Below are 24,029 nucleotides of genomic sequence, written 5' to 3'. Positions count from 1 at the left end.
TCCACCATAATTTACAAATAAATTCTTTAAAAATCCTACAGTGTTATTTCCTGGATTTTTTTTTTCATCATTTTGTCTCTCACAGTTGAAGTGTACCTACGTTGAAAATTACAGACCTCTCTCATCTTTCTAAGTAGGAGAACTTGCACAATCAGGGTCTGACTAAATACTTTCTTACCCCATTGTAACTACTTCTTCTTGTGATTCTCCTCCTTGTGCAGCTCATAACTGCTGTGAGTTGGTGTCCGTCACCTTGTGTTCCCGTAGCCGAGGTGCCCTCAAGGTCCCTGAGGACCCAGTGGCACATCTGCATCACATAACTCGATTAGCTGAACATCCATTCTGCTTTGTCCAGGATTTGGCTTTTGACATGGCCCAGTTCTTGGTGAGTAAAGTTACAAGTCAGTTCCAGCACTGTGACAAACGCCTGGTCCCGATGAGCCCTAAATGTGACTAAATAGCACCACCATGCAGCAGAACCTTTTGGAGTCTTTCTTTCTGAAAGTGTGTTTTTCTGAATGGTCACAGGTCAGCACTGCGGGTCGAGTCGACGGCCTGGATGGGGCACTGATGCTTGATGAGTGTCAGATTCCGCTGCAGGAGTGTGAGCGTCTGGATGAGAGTCTGGCGTTGGCTCTTCAGCACCTCAGCCTGCCTGCAGGATGGAGCCTGCTCGGGAACAAACCTGCCAACAGCACTGGTGAGACTGAATATCAGACAAACACAAAACAAAAACGAAGTCTGTTTTAGATTATTCACAGTAATTATACCAAACACAATGACAGTTTGTTTTTGTTGTGTTTTAACATCAGCACAACTTTTTAAATTACAGACAGAAGTCAAATTGTTGAAGATCCTCAAAAGATCTGTAGAAGTTGCTGGGTTTCTGTGTGTTCTGGGCAGATCGCTATTGTGTCCAGAAGCATTTGTAGTCATAATTAATGTCGTAAAAATTTCATGCTCATGATGATCTGTGTTGGTAATAGAGTGTGAGACTTTCCTGCCCAGACAATGATGGTGTCATTTTAAAGGAGCAGTGGTGTTGCAGCTCACTCATCTTGACAACTGATTTTTAGAATCTCATGTAATTTGAAACATGAACAATGAGCTTAAGGTAGCCAAAGAAGTCCTTAGTCATTTAAATCTTGTTTTTCTAGTGAGACAACAGGAACTCATGTCCAAAGCGAACAGTGTTTGTGAGGTTCTTCATGAAGGTAAAATCTGACTTGCCTCCACATCCAAAAGGTGTACCACATAAAGTGTACACCAGCTGTGGCAACCTGCGAAAGTTTGTTTGGGTTTCTGAAGTTTGTGTGGAAGAAGGGAGAAGTTCCTGCTTTCATGAACAAGGCAGAGGGAATGTTTATACCCAACGAATATTGAAGTACATATCAACCAGTTTCAACCAATTTCCTTTCTTGAAGACAAGATAATGTTTGGTATTCTGAAAGAAAGAACAGCTTACTTCCTAAGATCAGACTAGTCAATACTTCTGTGCAGAAAACCGATGCAACTGGCTTCTCAAGATGTCTGGAACATAGCAGTATGAGTTAGCATACTACTTGTGTGATATGGCCTGATCTTGCCAACACATTTAGATTTGTATCTCATGCTGTGATTGAATATTTTGTGGATTTCTTCTCGATTCCAGACCAGGTGAAGGACTGTGTGATGACACATGAGGACCCCTGGATGTAGTTCTCAAATGGAATGTACACCACAAGATTGGTGAATTTAGAGCCTGGCATTCCTGTGGGATGTAACATAGTCACCAGTCCTGTTTGTTCTGCCATGGTGGACATCATAACTGAGCTTGTTCTGGTGTAATGTTTGGTAAAGCAGAAGCTCCCTCCTGCTCCTTCCTTCATGGATGACCTGACCTCACTTTGTCCAAGCAGTGAGTGTGTGGGTCTCCTACTGGCCAAACACAGTTCTCATGGACTGAGGCAGAATGAAGTTCTAAACCAAAAAGTCATAGAGTTTAGTACTCAAGAAAGGAAAGGTAGTTAACACTCATTTCATGTTAGGTGATGGAGAGATGCCATCACTTCAACATCATCTTGTAAAAAGTTTGGGATAGATGTGCCGAGAGGCACAAAGAACCCATGACATTGTTCAGCAAATGTCAGAAGGTGTAGTCATTCAGTGAGTCTGATCTTCCTGGAAAGCTGAAGCTTTGGTGCCTATAGTGTAGCCTTATGCCAAGCAGCAAATTAACAAATACACAAGGAGATGGTTGCAATTTTCAGATAGCATGACCAGTGTTGCTCTTCACAGTAATCGTAAAAATTTAACACTGAATTATCTTGTGGAGAAGGTCCAGTGAGGCAAAAGTGTAATGTTTCAGGACACTCAAAAGTCTAAAAATGCTGTAAAACAGGAGACATGCAGGAGGGAGTTAGTTCAGTAAAAGATGAGAATTATTACAGAAATGGAGGTAATGCGATTTTTGAAGGAGGCGCGGGAGACTAAGACACTGGTAGAGTCTGAAGTGGATTGCCAGGTCCAGGTGGTAGCCAGTTGAGCTGGTGATGTTTGCAGCCCGAGAAAAACAGGAAACGCAAAAACACTAAAGAGCTCAAACACACGAAAGAAAATTAGAATCCATGTCAGAAAATCTGAAGCCATGTTATCGCATTGGTATCAGCAGATCTTTCACTTATTACTTTCCCATGTGATAGGGTAGGAAAAAGATATTATTTTGTCAATAAATTTAGTACAGCGATAACAATGAGAGTCATTGTCAGACCTGACTGTGAACACAACCTCACCTGTAATCACTTGTTTTACATTTGTTTTACTGATGGATCATTGATCGGGAAAAACCGGAGCTGGTGTGTTAATACAACACGACAGCCTGACACAGGAAAAGAGCTTTGCACTGGACAGATACACCTCCGTCTTTCTGGCTGAGGTGTTTACCGTCATTCAGTGTGTGGAGCTCTTGATTAACCTCAGGTTTAGGGGCAAAAGGGTTTTCACTTACTCATATTCCTGCGTGTATAAGAGCCATTAAAGGGCCACTCTTCTCATCAGCTTTGGTGTGGGCGTGTGCCCAGGCACTTAACACACTGGGAGACATTAATGATGCAGTTGTAGCATGGGTACCTGGTCATACACGTATTCCAGGTAATGAGAGCGGACTGCCTCGCAAAGTCGAGGAGTTCAACTAAATTTGTGGGTCCAGAGCCCGTTGTAGGGGTGTCAACTGCTGTGCAAAACACCGTCCTCCAGAACTGGATCAGGAAGCAGTACCACAAAGGTTGGCAGTGCCTGAGTGACTGCAGGCAGGCAAGACAGCTCTTGGAAGGACCAAACCTAAGGTTTTCCAGGGAGCTAGTTGGCCTGTCTAGAAGTATAATAAGTACAGTGGTTGGGACTTTCACAGGGCACAACCTCTTGAATAGATTTAAGGCACCTTGACACTTGCATGAATTTGATCCCCATACTGGCACGCAGTCTGGTGTGCCAGTGAGTAAATGTGCAGTAAACTGTGTACCACTGTGCAAAGAAAATTTAAAAATGTTCAAAACTTCTGGCACACATTGCTTTCATGAACTAGTTGTGAACATTATGCAGCCTATTCAAAAACACTGCGTGTCAATGCGTATCACTACACGCAGGGCATTGGAATGATTATGAGGAGATGTTACATCTGTAATAAACAGAATTTTACAGATACATTATCTAACTCATGAGAAGGAATGAAAATGCAACTGTTTTACCAAACCATTATAATATATATTATAAATAATAACCTTTGAGACAAGATTCCAAATACGTTCTCCACCACACGACATGCATGAGACAACCTGTAGCTGTAGATAATATCTCTTTGATTCTGGGCGTGATGAGTGAATGGTTTCATCAGACAAGCTCTGAGAGTAAATACATCATTGGCTACAAAATGATTATTTTTACACACGTGCACCACCGTGCCTTGCACATGTGATAATATGTGATCCCCAGTTTTGTGTTGCGCTGGTGCGGCGGCTGCAGTGTGGAGCGGTGCAAACTGCAGGAACGCAGCACTGGCCGTGGGCGGTGGTCGGCTCCCTCCATGCTTGATTTCGAATGACATCCAACCCATGACGGGATTACATGGCAACCAAAGTCCCCTGAAAAAGGCATAACTGTAGTGGGTGTGCGCACATGTGATCATGTCAATCAATACGGACATCATATCATCATCGTGCCCACCTTTCCATTGCAGCAACGCACTCACATAGATGGGCTCACAGCTGGCTACCCCGATTTTTCTGTGAGGCTGTCAGTCAGGCTGTCACTTGACGGGCTGACCGTGCGAACATTGCGATTGCATGTCACGTGACGTGCCTGTCCGGTCAGATGGCGCACTGGTGCTGTGACGCAGCCGAGCTGGGTTTTTATTTTTATCTCTGTTGTGGTGATGTGGGATTGGGATATGCCATGGTGTTCCACAGCTGTCAGCTGTTCCATCATGGACATGACGGCCATCTGGCTGTGTGCCCTGCGCTGACAGTGATCACACTGCGCTGCAGCCACTATAGGCTTGTGGTGTGGGTGGGATGACACACTCACACGCCATCTGTGTTGCGGGAGGCACACCGCACATTTGCACACCATTTGTGTTGAGGGACACAAATGGTGGCTGCCCCGACCACGCCACTCGGCCAGGGTTCAATATGGCCAGTGATTTCGAAAGGCCCTCGGCCACGGTACAATATGTCCAACCTACGTTCGGTATGCCGTGTGAATGTTCTGAGCACAATCAGATGGCAGTGCGACCTCATCCTGCTGCTGTTCGAATGGGTTTCTAGCGCAAGCAGCACGCAAATGTAGAGTACATGTGCTGTGCCCGAATGGATGTGGCAACTGCTATATGAGGCGTTCAAGGCGGTTCATGATTGTCATTTGAATCCTCCTTCATGTGCCATTCGGCCTGAATTGTGTTATGTGTGAAGGGCCTTTATCTTGGAACGTGATCAGATTAAGAAGCTAAAGATAAAAAACCTGGTATCCTTCATCAAGGGTATCAGAAGTTTTTTTTTTCCAATTTATTTTAATTTATATAGCACCAAATCACAACAAAGCTGCCTCAAGGCGTTTCACACAAGTAAAGTCTAAAATTACCAACCCCCTTAAATGACAACAGACTGTCATTTATTGTTTTATGCTCTGTGTTGTAGTAAGTCTCATGAATTAAATCTGGTGGGTTTGATGTAGCGCTCCGAACTTTGGACACAATGTGTCCTGAAGTTGGAAACCTCCCATAATTATTTTATTGGTGCAAGGCTTGCAAGGGGCTAGATTTCCAGATTTTTAGTTGTTCTATCTCTTGGCAAAATTTCAAGTTCAATCATGTTCTCTTTTAATGGGACTGAATATAAAAGTGTGCTGACTAAATGTTTCTGTGATTTTTTTTTTTTTTTTTTTTTATACCATTAACAGAGGACTCAACCAAACACCACTCAGGTTTAGTGATGTAATAGTATGTCAAAAATAGGATGCGTTAATACGTGTAAGGTCATGATTTAACTGATGTTCAAATGTAACCCCTCCCCTCACAAAATGTATTGTAATAATATGTGCTGAAGTAGAATAAAACCAGTGCCCACCTGCTTTGGACTAGCAGCAAGCTTTTACTAAGAAGGTTTATTTTGGGGGAGCAATGGGCCCATTTGTGGCCTATGCTCTGCTGGGCTGATAGTCCACCCCCTCTCTCTTCGCTTAACCTACTGCATTGGCTGAAAGAATAATCTGGCGAAGGTTGCCTGAAGAACCAGGACCGTAATACTGTCATGAGATGAATAACGGGTGCATAGCTGTCACAGGTGAATCCAATTAGCAGCTCCACTGATGAGGCCAAAAGGAAGGGGGAGAGAGGCAGCAGTGAAAATCAGTCAAAGCCAAAAAATACAGGAACCACAACAGAGACTCCAAAGAGTCAGTACTTGGAAAGGTTCAAGCTGAAGGTAAATGTTGTGAAAGTGTAGTGACACGGACCCACAACAGGGGGCGCAAATGAACGGTCAATAGATGAGCCAAAAAGTAACAATTTAATGTTGTGAAGGTGCACAACGAATACACAGACAGTCTCAGAATCTGATAACAGTCAATTCACGAAGGTGACATGTGGGCAGGCTCGAGGATAGAAGACGTCTGTCCTGAGAAGAGCCGGAACCACACGATTTCCGCCGCCACCAAACCTGGTGAATACTGGAGCCGCCAAGTCCCGAATTCCCAGGTGATCACCGCCCCCGACTGTCGGATCTGGTACTGCTGGCAAACAACAAAGACAGTCAAGTGTGGGTGTGTGTACACCCCGTAACAACAACGGTGGGAATGCCACCTCCACCTCTAACACACACTCGTGCAGCGTCTGTTTAACCACTTATCTGACGGGACGTAGGACGAAACAGTCGTGACCCTCGCCGGTCCTCTGGTAAGACAGCTGCAACACAATCAATCAATATAGGCAGAGAAAATTACCTTCATAGAAGTACGATATCTCGGCGATGAGGTGGAGATGACGTCTGGGTTTTATGGAGTGCGATGATGAAGAATGAGTGACAGCTGTCACTCCCGGTTGTGTCCGTGGCGGCTGTGCCCTCTCGTGCCTGAAGCCCGCACTTCAGGCAGGGCGCCCTCTGGTGGTGGGCCAGCAGTACCTCCTCTTCTGGCGGCCCACACAACAGTAAAACCGGAATGAAGTGGCATGCGAGAGAGAATTTAGGCTCAAACGTAATGGCATGGTTGGAACTGTGCAAATGGGTTGTCAAGCATTATATTGGAGAAGGCACACATGGTGCTTTTTGACATTAAATAACAAGTTAAAGTGGATATGACACTTAAAGACAACATAGTCATTACATGTAACAAAAGTTATATAATTCGGTCAGCCTAAGCGTTTTGGGAAAATGGATGCGGTTCTCCTGTTATATACAACATTTGAATGTCCCGCCACTGAAAATCTGCACGCCCTGTGACCAGCTTCCTGCTAAGCACCAAACCTGAAATACGCCACTGCCTGTAGACCATATCGACTTGTACACTTGGCTGCCGTTGTTTACACTTTTTTTTAGCGGCAAAATCTTTGATTAAACACAGCTCTCAGGGACTTGTTTGTTGATATGCCTGACCAGTGTGTCGCAGCATATTGCACAAACACAAGGGCAAAAGGGTTTTTGGCCTTTTCAAGTCCAGGCAGATTGATCGAAATGTCAGGCTGCTGCTCCCTCCGCTCGCACACCCACATTTGCTCCGGACAGCAGACATTTTCCTCTACCGCCTCCATGTTCTCGCACCGCTCACAGGAACACCTAAAATGTCAACCCCACATAATATGTTCACAATAATCTTGAAATGGTCAGGGAACTTGTAAAAAATATCAGTGCAATACATAGTAATCACGGCGGCGCCATGTTCACTGTTGTTTTGGCGAGTTTTTTTTTTAAACTTTTGCTGTTTATTTCCTGTACTTTCGTGAAAATAACATAACTAAACACCGATTTTTGCAGTGCCTGGCACTCAAAAACGGCAAAAACCTGAAGGTAATGACGGTGGTCCGCAAATAGTAGCTACACTATCGCGGGTCTGGAAAAATAACAAAAGCGGTAAACAGACGCTAGAATCGAAAATGCTATAATTATAGTGTTATAAACAGCAGCAACAAAAATCAAAGCCTTCCTTACCATTTCGTATTCTGCAGCCTTTCAAAATCCATCGGAATTGGCACGTTTCTTGCCTCTGCTTCGGCTCCGCCATAAGCACCGTTTGTATTATTTTCGCTGCCAGAATGCTCCTGGTTTGAATGTTCATTCCAAAAGATATGGTGCGAATCTGTAGGGTCTAATCACTGCTGCAACATCCTCAGGATCCGAGTCGGTCTCAATTTCCTCACAGAAACAATCCACACTTGAAGAGAAGTCATAAAAGTTCTTGATCTTGTCACTGTCCATGCTGATGTCTGTCTGTTCCTGTTGTCAATCGAATAGACAAAGATGGGACTCTACGCGCTGTGACGTCACGGCATCACGTCACCGCTGATGGAACGCTGCCAGCGCGCTTTCCAAGAAATACACTTTTTGGAAGCTGTACAAACTTTATTTCTCAGTGATAATAATTAAAGCTTCTTTCAACTTACTATACTGTGTGTATATTTTTGGTATTTATATCAGTTTTACCTAATTTTTTAGGTGTCATATCCACTTTAATGAGCTGTCTATGTAAAAATCAGGCGGCTGCCTATACAGTTGTCCACATGCCCCAACTCGGATTTTGATCAAATTTTCAACAATTGCCCTTCAAATAGATTGATTAAGCATGGTAAAGTTTGCTTTTCCATCAGGCAAAATTTTACTTGAGTTTTGGTCATTTCAAAATTTGATGTTAAAACAGCTTGAAATCCTTTTACATTAAAATATACGGTAAAAATTCTCAACTTTGAGTCAACACTGCTCACCTAGAAGCGCGTGGTTTGAAAAACTGGCTATGGGGCATCATCATCCATCATCCAGGTATCAAAGATTCATTGTCCGTCTGGTGAAACTTTTCCATATATTTTAGTTATTCAAACTTTTCAAAATTCATGTGTTGCCCTCCCAGGGTCAAATTCTGGAGGAGTAGGGAAATTGAAAAATGCTCAGAAAATGAGTAATATTTGACATATCTCGGCAAATGAGGTATCGTTTTTGTATGTTTTTAGTCGACATTTATGGGGTCGTTTGTTTCACTTAAACCAATTCATTAAGAAATCCGAGAGGCAGATGAAGAGAAATGGTTTGCAACAGCTGTGTGTCTAGTGAAGCATGGAGTGGAGGAGTGCATCTTGAACCATGCTGTGGGAAAAGGATTCACTGAGAATCTCTTTTCTGTGGACAACTACAGCACATCTGATCTATACTACCTACCTCCACCAAACCTGAGTTCTTGGTTTGATGGACATTTATATCCTAAATACATATGGCTGTGGAGACCTAAAATGCTTTAACATTTTACTATTCCACAGACTAAACACATTGGGTGGACATGGAACCTCAAGAACTGAAATTAACACTCCCTTCATACTTCTATTCAAATTCAATAAAAAAAAAAAAAACTGCTGATAAACACTAAAAATCCAATTCTAAAAAATATAATTAGAGTATGGAGGGATGTTATCTTGATTCAGTCTAATTAGGGGCAACCAGCTGTTCACACCCGGCAGAGCTGATGTTGCTGTTAACCCTCTGGGGCCGACGCCATCGTATACGACGGCTGAGACCAATCTTTACTAAATTATAAATAACTTTTTAATGATATGAGATAGAAATGTACTTTTTGTGCTGAAAAGTTAACTGCAGACTTTCGAGCCAGCCGTCAGCCATCTTTGTACTCCTCATAGAAGCTGTGTCATGACGAGTGCAATGTGAATGTCCAATCGGAATTGGTTCACGTCACGTGGTTTTCCAAAATCCAATTGTAGGGCAGATTTACCTCACGTGATGAACCAAAGATCGTTTTTAGGAGTGATGTGTTACTAGTTTGCCCGTTTGAATAGTCATCTGGCTCCTGGCTCCAATGCGCCCTGCGCCCTTACACACAGTGATCAGTGAAAGTGAGCAGACGGAGGGCCTCTGATGACAATCTCACGTGCTCAAACACAGAGTGTGTGAGTTTTAGAGATGCTCCACTCCTCATTACCTGTGAATGTTATTGAATAAGTCTGGCAAGCTCTCTCACTCCGGCGTAAAGCACCGTTTACCGTATCAATGGAGCAAGGGGGGAGGGGCCGCTCCTCAGAGTGTAAATGGGCCCAAGTGTCAAAGCTGCTTTCAGAGCAGGACGGAACACTCCAAAATACAGTAGAAGTAGAAGTTTGTGATGTGACCTTTGTGTAATAGCAGACAGAAATTGCTTTGAGATGAAGACAAACAAAACACATAGACCATTTTGTATATGTTGTTCAAAATGTGCATTTGTGTTTATTGTTGAACCTTTTGTTGCAGTCTTTCACACAAGAGCCCAAATTACCTTTATAAAGTGTCAAAACAGTTGTTTATTATAGTTTGCTGTGTGTTTTGAATAAATGTGTGTGGAAAATAATTTTACCGCTTTACCTTTTCCTTTCTTATTTCTGATTGTAAACCTGTATTACACTTATAAAACACAATTATAGCATATATATTCTGAAAGTACAGGTTGTCCTGAAAAAAAAGAGGCTTAAAACTTGATTGTGTGATGCAGGGAGAGCTGTTAACAGCAATAATAAAACATTATGCCAGGCGAGTGAACTGTCCAAAAAATGCCCTCGGACCCCAGAGGGTTAAGTTATGGTACAGCAATTGTATAGAAACAATTAAAAATCTTTGTCCACCTGATTCAGAGGCTCTAATGAGCTTCCAGGAGCTCCAAAATAAATTTAATCTAAATTTTTTTTTTTTTAATAAATTGTACCCCTTACCTTTGAATGGGAGGTGATGATTGTAGAAAGAAAAGCATGTTGAGGGACAAATTAGTCCGTAATAAAGCATAAACCAGCAACGGAGAACTTTAAAACTGTCACGCACGTCGGCGTCATGACACGGAGTTACAGCTGCAGAAGCGTAAATCAGCCTTTAAATTTATTCAGTAAATAATCATAAATTGTAAATTTTTGTAAATTTGATAGCTTAACTATTTTTATATTTATTTTGATAGTACCTGTACCTGGATGTGTTGCTCTATGTGGTTAAATGATAAAAAATGTTGAAAACATAAAAAGTTCATTCAGTATTTCAGCACAATTGACACTACTCTCTGAATAAAGGGACCCTACTGAGTCCCACTCACAATGAGTCCTGCGTTTTACTGTCAGAAGTTGTTGTTTCCTGTTTTAACACAAATCGCCGGCTGTTATTTCATAAATGTTGGCGTGTTCATGTTTTTCAGGTCTTCATATTTTAGTACAATTTGTTCCATCATATTGATAAGAAACCTGACAGGTTTTGGCTGGGTACCTCAGAAGGTAGAATTTAAAAAATTTGATCCGGGTATGTTCTCCAGACCCCACGTCATGTGACTGGCTCTTGAAAACAAATGAGAAATATGGTAACAAACAGCGGTGCTGAAGTTTCAGTTAGTTCTCCTCAGTTACTTTGGGAATGTGTTATTCCCTGTAATTATTGACAGAGGAGAGGCGGAGCTTATATCATCACCTGCGCCTGTTGTCCTTTTTGTATATAAGTAACTCAAACTAGTAACACACTAGTAACACAAACTAGTGGAACTGTTTCTGTACTATTTATTTTATGCACATGTTCTTTGGGTTCAGAAAGTGTTGATCCGGTTGTGGTGATCTGCCTTTGAGCATTTTGAGTCTGCATCATATGGAAACGTACTGCAGAAATGCAGTAGATGTATTGCCTTATGACATCACATACTGATCTTGTTTGGTGTTGGCTTTGACGTGATCAACCAGAGCTCTGTGTAGTTCATAGTAGCCGATGTCCCATTTTTGTCTGTGTCTAAGTGGTTCCTTGACTTCCATCCTGTTCAGTGTTTGCAGCAGCTTGAACTGCTGATGGAAGAAAGTCGGGGTTGTGGTTGTTGGAGGTAGTAATGCAGCTGGTGTTTAGCAGAGGTTGTTTTGTGGACTTTAATCTGAGATACAGCAGTTTTGGCTGTGACAAATGGCTCTGTGAGATTAACAAATTTAATTATTATTATTAAAGATAAAGAAGTCACTATGTGTCTGGTGGCTTTAATCTCATAAATGAGTCCAAAGGAGCTGATCTGGATGATAAACTCTGGGAGGTAATTGGTCTCAGTGAAGCGGCATAAACGAGACATATGGGAATAGTGAGAGTGCTGCTGTTAAGATAAGGGCTTATAGTTTAACTTGAACATGAATCCAGCAGGGTTCCCCAAAATAAATGGCAGAAAACCGAATACACTGTGGATAAAAACAAGAGGCCACACAGATTTAAAATGTATTATTTATGATTGTTTGTAGCAAATGAAAGTCTTCAAATATTGTGCAGTAACCTCTGTTGATTACATTATTGTTGATTCTGGTGAATGTGCTCGGTGTCACATGTACACACAGAGTGGTGTGCGCTGAAGCTAGTTGTGGCATTGTTGATGTGGGAGGCGGCTTCTTGGTGCGGGGAGTGATATGAGCTCTTATAGGTTTGGTTAGACTCTTTCTCTCCGATTGTTCTGTCTGAGTTATTTTCATTAGTTACTTCATCCAAACCATCAACATGTTTATTAGACCCCATTCCTACCAGGCTGCTCAAGGAAGCCCTACCATTATTTAATGCTTCGATCTTAAATGTGATCAATCTATCTTTGTTAGTTGGCTATGTACCACAGGCTTTTAAGGTGGCAGTAATTAAACCATTACTTAAAAAGCCATCACTTGACCCAGCTATCTTAGCTAATTATAGGCCAATCTCCAACCTTCCTTTTCTCTCAAAAATTCTTGAAAGGGTAGTTGTAAAACAGCTAACTGATCATCTGCAGAGGAATGGTCTTATTTGAAGAGTTTCAGTCAGGTTTTAGAATTCATCATAGTACAGAAACAGCATTAGTGAAGGTTACAAATGATCTTCTTATGGCCTCGGACAGTGGACTCATCTCTGTGCTTGTTCTGTTAGACCTCAGTGCTGCTTTTGATACTGTTGACCATAAAATTTTATTACAGAGATTAGAGCATGCCATAGGTATTAAAGGCACTGCGCTGCGGTGGTTTGAATCATATTTGTCTAATAGATTACAATTTGTTCATGTAAATGGGGAATCTTCTTCACAGACTAAAGTTAATTATGGAGTTCCACAAGGTTCTGTGCTAGGACCAATTTTATTCACTTTATACATGCTTCCCTTAGGCAGTATTATTAGACGGTATTGCTTAAATTTTCATTGTTACGCAGATGATACCCAGCTTTATCTATCCATGAAGCCAGAGGACACACACCAATTAGCTAAACTGCAGGATTGTCTTACAGACATAAAGACATGGATGACCTCTAATTTCCTGCTTTTAAACTCAGATAAAACTGAAGTTATTGTACTTGGCCCCACAAATCTTAGAAACATGGTGTCTAACCAGATCCTTACTCTGGATGGCATTACCCTGACCTCTAGTAATACTGTGAGAAATCTTGGAGTCATTTTTGATCAGGATATGTCATTCAAAGCGCATATTAAACAAATATGTAGGACTGCTTTTTTGCATTTACGCAATATCTCTAAAATCAGAAAGGTCTTGTCTCAGAGTGATGCTGAAAAACTAATTCATGCATTTATTTCCTCTAGGCTGGACTATTGTAATTCATTATTATCAGGTTGTCCTAAAAGTTCCCTAAAAAGCCTTCAGTTAATTCAAAATGCTGCAGCTAGAGTACTGACGGGGACTAGAAGGAGAGAGCATATCTCACCCATATTGGCCTCTCTTCATTGGCTTCCTGTTAATTCTAGAATAGAATTTAAAATTCTTCTTCTTACTTATAAGGTTTTGAATAATCAGGTCCCATCTTATCTTAGGGACCTCGTAGTACCATATCACCCCAATAGAGCGCTTCGCTCTCAGACTGCAGGCTTACTTGTAGTTCCTAGGGTTTGTAAGAGTAGAATGGGAGGCAGAGCCTTCAGCTTTCAGGCTCCTCTCCTGTGGAACCAGCTCCCAATTCAGATCAGGGAGACAGACACCCTCTCTACTTTTAAGATTAGGCTTAAAACTTTCCTTTTTGCTAAAGCTTATAGTTAGGGCTGGATCAGGTGACCCTGAACCATCCCTTAGTTATGCTGCTATAGACGTAGACTGCTGGGGGGTTCCCATGATGCACTGTTTCTTTCTCTTTTTGCTCTGTATGCACCACTCTGCATTTAATCATTAGTGATCGATCTCTGCTCCCCTCCACAGCATGTCTTTTTCCTGGTTCTCTCCCTCAGCCCCAACCAGTCCCAGCAGAAGACTGCCCCTCCCTGAGCCGGGTTCTGCTGGAGGTTTCTTCCTGTTAAAAGGGAGTTTTTCCTTCCCACTGTAGCCAAGTGCTTGCTCACAGGGGGTCGTTTTGACCGTTGGGGTTTTACATAATTATTGTATGGCCTTGCCTTACAATATAAAGCGCCTTGGGGCAACTGTTTGTTGTGATTTGGTGCTATATAAAAAAATTGATTGATTGAATTGATTGATTGATAGGTTCTGCTTCACAATATCTCACTGCATCGATAGAAGCCGCTAGGATGAGCAGGAGTTGGAGAGGCACCGCGTTTATCACATCTGTCAGGTGATTGATGGCGGCGGGCTGTCCGTAGAGGTGACGCTGCGTTTTCTCCGTCACCCTTCACACTGTGACTGTGCAGCACTAGCTCATTTTGCCATATTGAACCATTTATCCTTCTCTCCTCCTGAAAGACTTGTGCACGTCAGTGTCCATCAGATTTCAAACAATTCACCAGCATGAATCTGTGCCAGATTATTAGCAGCCTGTTTGCACATCTGAGGACAAAATAAAGGGTAAAGCTCCTAAAACCCGCTGTTTATTTATAGTTGCTGATCTTTAATAATGGTGTTTATTGATAAATAGTATTAGTAATTTTACCGCTTGGATGTGCACGATGTCTGTCGACTGCTCCCATTCAGGCAGTCAGATGACTGTCTGCGTGATTAAACTTCACTTGTGTGCACTGATGTATGTTGTGATTTGGCACTGTATCAATAAATCAAACTGATTAAACTAAACACAGCTGGTGGTTATCAGGGAGGAATTGGTTTAGTTTTGTTTAGTTTGGGGGTTTTAAAACATTTTCTTTTAGCTGTTTTATCGCTCTGCTGGTGTTTCTTGAATAGACCTTATGACATCACAAAGATGTATATACATGCTGTAGTGACCAAAGCTTTTAAACCCCTCCCCCTTCTGTTCATGGCTGCACTAGTAATTATTATGACACCTAAGTCAACCTTGTGATTTGATTGGTGGATTCTTCATTATTTGTCTCATTGGCATGGGTGACGTCACACAGCGTGCATGTTTTCTGCTATCTGTTTCACACAATTGTACAGCCCCATTAGCTTTTCTTAAAAATGATATGAGGACGCTAAATCCAGAAGAAGCTCTGTTTGCAGGGGCATCTTTAGCGGCTCTAGAAGCACTGTCGGATGAAGAATTGGACAAGTTCTTGGTGTGATTTGTCACTGGATTTAAGAAAGCAGGCATGTTTCCACGCAACCTGCTAGACTCCTCAGCGGCTCTCGCTGGACTTTGCGGTGTTTTGGGTGAGCTGCCTGCCTGCTGGAGTGAGCTGCTGGGTCCTGCTGTCCTCCTGTTACTCATAAACACCTGTCTTTTAGAGTAAAATACCAACAATGGAATGAATATTGTCATTTGTTGAAAGACGCAACATACCATACCCGAGGCGCCTTCATTATCATCTTATTAATATGTTTTGTGACAGCTACACCGCAAAATAAGCCTCATGCTCCACAGTGTTTGAGGAGCCATAATAAAAAGGAACATTAAAATGTTTGCTGCTGTTGCCAGGTTTGCCAATAAATCTGACCTGAATCATTAAAGATCCAGCACTTGGTGCAAGACCAGCCGTTACACACTGAATGAGTATCCACTGGTAACAGCTAAGTCAGGCCATCAAACAGTCAGTCAACCAAATAGGTGGTTGGGAAGCCAGGCAGAGAGTCAGGCAGACTAGAGTGCCTTAATTGAGAGAGTGGCAACATGACAAGTCGAGGAAAAGAAAAAAAAAAAAACGGTCATGGGACTCATGGTGCCATCTTGGGTTCAAAATAGCATTCACTGTTAATCTGTCTGCATGTAAATCCAGCTATTTTATGTATGTATTCACTGAAAATGCCAGGTTGCTGTGCATTTGGAGGCACAAATAGTTACAGCTCGGGCTTCAAGATGTACAGAAGAAACATTTGGGAAAACAAATTCAGCCGTGTGGGATGGAAGCCAACATCATTGTCAAAGTTTTGAGAGGTAAATTTATTGTTCAGTCCAATGTACAGTGAAAATCACCTAAACTGTCATTGTATAAACCAGATGTTCGCAGTCACTGGACAAAAAAGTCCCAATGTTTTTGTATTGTAATAAACACCATGTATAACGGATTTTGTATAACCGTTTTTTTTTTGCTCACATCAGATCGCAATGTATCAATCAATCAATCACAATGTATTTCCATTAAAAACCCGAGCAGTCTGGATGTGACAGGGGTACAAATAAAACTTCAGTCCTGAAACTTGCCGATTTGAGTAAAATGGGAACGGAGTCATTTCTGTGATTAAAAGTCCGACAGTTTATTTTTTTCACACCATGTTCAGACTCAGACCTGCAGCCTGGATGTGTACCTGCTGAATCAGACACAAAATACTGTAATTTGACACTTTTCTGCTTTCACTGCTTTGTCTGCCATCATATTTTAATAGTTTTTGCAGTGCGCATGCTGATTACAAATGGATCAGAAAAGCCCACAACTTTGCAGCACAAAGTCAGCAAAAGATGAAATTGTGCAGCTTACCTTTGAATTGAAGGTGATGATTGTAGAAGGAAAAGCTTGTTGAGGGTCAAATTAGTCCATAATAAAGCATAATCCAGAGACGGAGAACTTTAAAACTGTCACGCACATCATTGCATGACAGAGTTACAGAGCTGCATCTGCATAAATCAGACTTTAAATTAATTAAATATATCATCATAAATTGCAAATTTGATAGCTTAACTATTTTTATATTTATTTTAGTAGCACCTGTACCCAAATGTGTTGCTGTATGTGGTTAAATGATTTAAAAAAAAAATGTTCAAAACTAAAAAGCGCAGTTGGACCCAAAATGGTGCCATTTTCTGCATTAACGCCACTCTCTCAATTAAGGCACTCCAGGGCAGACTGGTCCACACTGGTTCAGGCTTACAGGGCAGGGACGTTCAGACTGGTTGTTAATAAAACCTATCATCAGAAGTAAAATTTTGCTTTGTGATTGTTTTGGGTCCTTATCACTGTTCTGCAGATTTCTGTGTGAACCCCTGACCTTGTTACTTGTCCTACCCAGGTATCAGGGGTTGCAGCCCAGACAAAACCTTGAACTTGTTTGCTTGTTTGTTTTGTTTTCTTACCTGTTGGACTTAAAAACAAACAGTGTGTCCACTGAAAGAATAAAAATGTTCAGTGTTGTTGACAAAGCAACAAACAGGAGCTCTGTCCAGAGAAACCGTGACTCAGTGATGTTACAGCTTACCATTTAGAACACTGCTGGTGGAAAGTTTTTCTTTATTAAGGGGATAATGTTTGGCTTCTTTGTTCTTTTGTTTGCGAAATTACCAACCCTTTGTTTTCCATCTGATATTTGTTCCTTTATAATTGGCCAGCATCCACAAAAGACGTCACTGCTTCTGTCCGATATTAACCTGAAAGTTTCTAAAGTGTCCCTGTGAATGACTGCTTTTTGTGTGCTGACATTAAGTCTGTGGGCTGCAATAAAGCAAATATACAGATGTGTGCACATGTGGGCGTGTGCGTGTGGGTGTGTGGCAAACGTTAAATACACACAAGGTCAATCATGGACTTTGAAGAAGAAAGAAAAAGAAAAAAAAAATTATTTTTGTCATGGAAACACAAAGGTTTTCACTTCCAGAAAAGTGCAAGTACATCACTAACATTTTGCACGTTGGTGATGTAGAAGAGTCATTTTAATGTACAAAGGTGTCTACAGTTTGTAATGGTCCAAAAATCTGTTTTTTACTGGGTCACCATGGACAGTGTTCTGGTTTCATTAGACCACACTGTGGTGAGTGTTAAACCACAGACTGGCTGCTCGGTTTGAGCTGGTTAGTCTTCCAATTTTTTTTTTCCTTTATCTTTTTCATAGACGTGAACCCTCGGGAGACTCTGCTGCATTTCTCTGCACGCCGAGGCCTAATGCGCGTTACGCTCTTCCTGCTGCAGCAGGCCGGAGCTGAAGAGGCCGTGCGACTCGCCAACAGACAAGGCCACACCCCTTCTGCACTCGCAGCGCTACGAGGGAACAAAGTGCTCCACGCCATCCTGGCACAGTAAGCATGAAACCACACCTTGGAAGAGTAAACTTACAGGTTACACTAATAATTCAGTCACATTAAAATGTGTTTTGACATTCCTTATTGTACAAACTACAGAAGAGATCATGATATGTTCATCAGAAGCTTTTTTTCTTTACTTTACTAGCGTCACTTAGTTCAATGCTAACAGGCTAACATTAGCATGAGCATAGTGCCCCCATTGTGAGCAGCAGGATTTATGTGTTGTTAAAAAAAAAAAAAAATCTTACTGTGTATCTTCAGATAACTTTACATATTGCCTGAAAGGAAAGCAAAAAGACAAAACAAAACAAAAACACGTTATTTTATTTATTTATTATTATTTTTGCCACACAGACAGACATATTATGGACACACAGATTTGTGCTTTGGAGAAGTATGGTATAAATTTGATGTCTGGAAAATAAATGATGCAGTTTCCTCAGGAATCTCTGTATAAATGTGTATTTGAACTTTGGAGCTGTAGTCGGACAACTCATAATAGCAAATAAGAATTGTGCTGCTAGTCTCTGTTGATGGCTTTGGTACAGGCTGTGATTTCTGCAGAACCTTTTATCTTATGTGACGTTAAAGTGTTTGATTGCTGTTTAAGTCCAGTGCATACTGCAGTATGTCTTCTTCACTCTTGTCTTCACTGTTGTCTGGTATTTTCCTTGGTTTATGTGACCAGTGATGTAAAACATGTCATTGTATCAATGTGAAAGAAACTGGAGGAAAATTCTGTTTCTCTAAATGCACTGAAGTAATTTAAAATTCAGTACTTTTATGTTTTCTGAACATGAGTTATTTCAATTCAAAATAAAGATGTCACAAACAGCATGAAGTCAGACTGCTTCAGGACCGCTCAGTCTTTAAGTCCCTGTAATTTCCCTTGAGTAGAGGGAAGTCACTCAGTCCCTATTGTAACCTCAGCTGTTTGGTTTTGGTGTAGAAGGAATCCGCCCAGTATTGCGTCAGCACGTGTGCCTGGCAGCTAGGCGTCTCCACTGTACTCCATTATCTTTGCAAACAAAACAGCAGAGAGATGTTTTCCTCCATCAGGGAGGGATGCAGCCATATTTCAGTCCTGGAGACAAACAGAAGACTGACATCTATAACGCCTCCGCAGAGTTCGAACAGGTTGACTTTGCCAAATTCAAACTAAGCTAACAGCCAGAGTGATTTTACAGTTTAGGCGTTCTTTGTGTTTCTGTGTTAGCCAATAATGCTGCAGAGGCTTAGTGCTGATTTCAGTGTTTATTTTACGGCAGGGCTGAGACTGATCCACACAGAAGGACTGAGACTGTTCAGCTGGTCCCCTCAGACACCAGGGTCCTCTGCAATCTCCCTAGGTTGAACACGCACACTCTGACACTTGGCATTGTCCCTGACCGTGACCCCCCAACCCTTCAGAGGACTGTGGAGCAGCTGCAGCACTTTATATGTCATCTCCACGCCAAGGTGAGTAGTATCACCACACCCTGTTCGGTACATCGAGGAGTCCTGTTGCTGCTGAACACTGTTTGTCTTTTCACTGCCCTCAATTTTTAACCTTCAAGCACAGTTTGTATAGGCAGTGGAGCACCTTATGTAATCACAGAGCTGGCAGTTGATAAGAAGTTTACCCTCCTGTTTGTCTTCATTCTCCAGGGAGTTTCTGTACTGGAGCTGCAGTCGGATTCTTTGCACACAGCTGCTGAGTGTCGTGACAGTCTAGACAGGGAACCAGCCTGTCTGGAGCTTTCTGCAGCACAACAGTGGAGCCGGACAGAAAACTACCCTGAAGACGTCAACCACAGCATTGTTGATGGTGGATGTGGTGGACCAGAGAATGCAGTGGAGGGCTGGACTTTGTCTCCAAGTACTCAGTTGTCAGTCCTACACCTCCAGGAACATGGCCACAGCCTCCCAGAGGACAGGGTGTGTCTTAGTTCAAACACTGGGAGAGATTACAGCCATACGGGGGAGGAAGAAGGGAGGGAGCAGCATGGTGCTTCTGCCCAGAACTTGAGTTTGTGTGATGGCAGTGAAGAAGCTCAGAGTGAGGGAGAAGCTGTGAGGCTTGCTGTGGGAATCCCGTTTCCACCAGCCTGTGGTAAACAGAAACAGGAAGCCAGTAGAGGAAAGCCTGTAATCCTGGAAGTGCAAGGGGTCACAAAGGACAAAGGCAGAGCCAAGCAAGGAGAGGACAACACTGGCAGGAGGAAGGTGGAGGACACAGAAAACACCTCCACAGAATTTACAGCACTTTCAGCCATGGGCCACTCTGTCTCATCAGAGGGCTCGGACATATTGGATGTCTCTGATTCTGACCTGGAGTGTTCTCAGGACGATGTGAGACTGGAACATGATGGCTTAACAGATTCTGAATCAGTCCCAGTAGACCCCACCTTCATACACTGCAGTGATGTCATCGATGCTGCAAGTTCCGAATCTGATCTTCTACATCTTGTGATAGAAAGCGCCCATGAAGGGGAACCTCCACCGGACATAAACAGCCTGGAACAAAACCAGGAAACAGCTGGTGGGGATTACTCTCCAGCTGACGCCAGCAGCTGTTCAGTTCCAGACACTGAAATGAATTCTGGAAATTGTACTGCTAATGAGCAGGATAGATTGGTGTTAACAGGTAGAGATGAACTTCTGACACTCCCTGGACACTTTATAGAAAATACCACAGGGAATTTTCAGGCCATTTGTGAATCAGCAGAGGATATAGGGAGAGCTCTGTCCATCTGTGGCCCATCACCTGAAATGATCCACAGCTCTGTTGGTGTACACGACGATCTTGATTCAGTACTACTTTATGGGCTTTCCAGTGAAGAAGATGGCAGTTACAGATCTGTTGGAAGCTCTATAACAGAAATTTTTCATTTGACTGAGGACACTGACAATGCAATAATGGAGAAGCAAGAATTGACTGAGTCAAAATTGTTGGAACTGTCCTCTTCAGGACTAAAGATGGATGAGGGTAATAATATGAAACATGATGGAAGCAATGAACATTCACTAAGCGTGGACAGAGGACTCCTCTCAGATCCTGGCAATGCCAGGGCACTGACAGAGACTGACTACTGGCAGGCTGGCACTGAGCCTGAATCACGACGGTCACTCAACTGCCATACAACAGAGCCATTGAATCCAGAGTGGACAGAGCAGAAATTCAGTCCAGAACTTTCTGACCACAATCAGTCATTAAATCTGATGTTCCAAGTCAGCAGGAGTGAGACTGGAGAGGCTGCAGTCTCTAATCTGAATGTAGCGACTGGGTGTTCAGGATCAGAAGTCACTAAGATGAGCATATTTGAAACTAAAGTTTGTGTTTCAGTCGAGGGTGAACCCACAGATGAAAAAGACTCTCAGCCTGTCGTGACTAGTGAGGAAATGGCTTCAGCAGAGAACAGTGAGCACCCAAAGATGACATCATCTGATGGATTAAAGCATGCAGAGATTGATACCACAGTGTCTTCATCACAACATGTGGTAGCAGAACCAAGTGTTTCAAATGATACAGTGAGTGGACAACCTTCTAAGGAGGAGCTGCTGGACACTACAAGGATTTCAAACAATGAAGCGAGTGGACAACCTGTGGAAGAGCTGCTTGAAGCTACAAGCATTACAAATGATGAAGCAAGCAGACAACCTCCTGAGGAAGAGCTGCCAGAAGCTACAAGTATTTCAAATGATAGGGCAAGTGGACAACCTCCTGAGGAAGAGCTGCCAGAAGCTACAAGTGTTTCAAACGATAGGGCAAGTGGACAACCTCCTGAGGAAGAGCTGCCAGAAGCTACAAGTGTTTCAAATGATAGGGCAAGTGGACAACCTCCTGAGGAAGAGCTGCCAGAAGCTACAAGTGTTTCAAACGATAGGGCAAGTGGACAACCTCCTGAGGAAGAGCTGCCAGAAGCTACAAGTATTTCCAACGATAGGGCAAGTGGACAACCTCCTGAGGAAGAGCTGCTGGAAACTATAAGGATTTCAAAGGAAGCAAGCGGACAACCTCTTGAGGAAGAGCCGCTGGAAACAAAGATTTCAAACAATGGAGATAATGGACAGCCTCCTTCGGAGGAACTACTGGGATCTCCAAGAATTTCAAATGATGGTGTGAGCGGACAACCTCCTGAGGAAGAGCTACTGGGAACTACAAGGATTTCAAACAATGGAGCGCACAGACAGCCTCCTGAAGAAGAGCTACTGGGAACTACGAGGATTTCAAAGGAAGCGAGCGGACAACCTCCTGAGGAAAACCTGCTGGAAACTACAAGCATTTCAAACAATGGAAGGAGGGGACAACCTACTAAGGAAACACTACTGGAAACTATAAGCATTTCAAATGATGGCGCGAGCAGACAACCTCTTGAGGAAGAGCTGCTGGAAACAAAGATTTCAAACAATGGAGATAATGGACAGCCTCCTTCGGAGGAACTACTGGGAGCTCCAAGAATTTCAAATAATGGTGTGAGCGGACAACCTTCTGAGGAAGAGCTACTGGGAACTACGATGATTTCAAATGATGGAGTGAGCAGACAGCCTCCTGAGGAAGAGCTACTGGGAACTATGAGGATTTCAAATGATGGCGCAAGCAGACAACCTCCTGAGGTAGAGCTATTGGGAAATACAAGACCAATTCAAGGTGGGTTAAGTGATTTATTTCTGTCCCAGTTTGGGTTTATTTTAGCCCTGAACACTAACATACATCACTGCACATTACGAATGCCAAAGACGTCTTCCTAAACAACTATGTTAAATTAGTTCCAGTCTCCCTCTGTGATTAATGGCAGTGGCACAGCCACGGGAAGTGGAGCTAGTTATTATTAGCGTTTGTGTCATCTTATTGTGAGAAGTTTTCATGACTGATGTGTTGTGTAGCTTTGATATTGTTTGGATACTTATTCTTATGAGGATATACTTTGTTTTCAGATTATTTTTTGTGAAATGATCACAACATTTAATTAGCACAGGGATCGGAACATGTAACACAGAGCCAGTACTTATCTTTGAAACTGGAAAAGGATGGTGGCACAAAAATTTGGGGCTTTTGCATCCAAAACAGGCATTCTCCAGTTCAAGGCTAGCTGTGCCCTCTTCTTTATATCTGTGGTTGCGTCATGAAGGGCATCCGGTGCAAAACTGTTGTGACCCCGAGCAAACCAAAAGAAATTACTTTATCTTGGATAACTTTCCTTGTGTGTGGTGTAAAAACACCTGGTTCCTGTCTCATGCAGGCTTCTGTCACATGATTAATTTAGGTAATCACATGCCAGGTACAATGTTAGAAACCTGTCATCTAACGCAAACGCCAATCACACTCTACTCTCCAGGGTTTGTCACTGGTGTTTAAACCCACATCAGGGGCTCTTAAGCCTGTGCTGAATTTTGCATCAGTGGGTCAATGGGAATCTCATTGGCTCATAGTGTTTAGTCCACAGTCCCAAGGAGTGGGCTGCTTCTCACAGGATGCACCTGAGACATCACGGGCGAGATGTTCTACACATGATTTTATTTGTTTTCTGCTGTGGGTAAATGCAGAGCCCTCTGGGATTTGTCGGAACATTTTGGCCTGAACAGTGACGTATGGGAGACCTCAATGTCCATATTATTTAAGTGTCAATCCACTCATTCTGTGTCTCTCTGTTGCTCTGTGTCTGTCTGTCTGTCTGTCTGGTGCTCTCTCTCTGTGTAGCTCTGCCTGCCTGTTGGTCTCTCTCTGTATCTGTCTGTCTCTGTGTATCTCTGCCTGTCTGTTGCTCTGTCTCTGTCTGTCTGTCTGGTGCTCTGTCTCTGTGTATCTCTGCCTGTCTGTTGCTCTGTCTGTCTGTTGGTCTCTCTCTGTATCTATCTGTCTGGTGCTCTGTCTCTGTATCTGTCTGTCTGGTGCTCTGTCTCTGTGTATCTCTGCCTGTCTGTTGCTCTGTCTGTCTGTCTGTTGGTCTCTCTCTGTATCTGTCTGTCTGGTGCTCTGTCTCTGTGTATCTCTGCCTGTCTGTTGCTCTGTCTGTCTGTTGGTCTCTC

At 42.7% G+C, this 24,029-nt stretch overlaps 1 protein-coding gene across 1 annotated transcript in view; it reads left to right on the top strand.

The window, feature by feature from the left end:
- LOC117523087 (A-kinase anchor protein 13-like) overlaps window positions 1-24,029 on the top strand; it is a 425,195-nt gene that overhangs the window by 158,962 nt on the left and 242,204 nt on the right. Inside the window, exons 4-8 of the mRNA XM_034184506.1 lie at window positions 222-385; window positions 529-700; window positions 17,831-18,014; window positions 19,289-19,478; window positions 19,668-22,650. Of these exons, the coding sequence (XP_034040397.1) occupies window positions 222-385; window positions 529-700; window positions 17,831-18,014; window positions 19,289-19,478; window positions 19,668-22,650 (3,693 nt within the window). The remainder of the gene's footprint in view (window positions 1-221; window positions 386-528; window positions 701-17,830; window positions 18,015-19,288; window positions 19,479-19,667; window positions 22,651-24,029) is intronic.

The sequence above is a fragment of the Thalassophryne amazonica genome, chromosome 2 (assembly GCF_902500255.1).
Source record: "Thalassophryne amazonica chromosome 2, fThaAma1.1, whole genome shotgun sequence".
Classification (NCBI taxonomy): domain Eukaryota; kingdom Metazoa; phylum Chordata; class Actinopteri; order Batrachoidiformes; family Batrachoididae; genus Thalassophryne; species Thalassophryne amazonica.
This window is presented reverse-complemented; position numbering and strand designations above follow the sequence as displayed.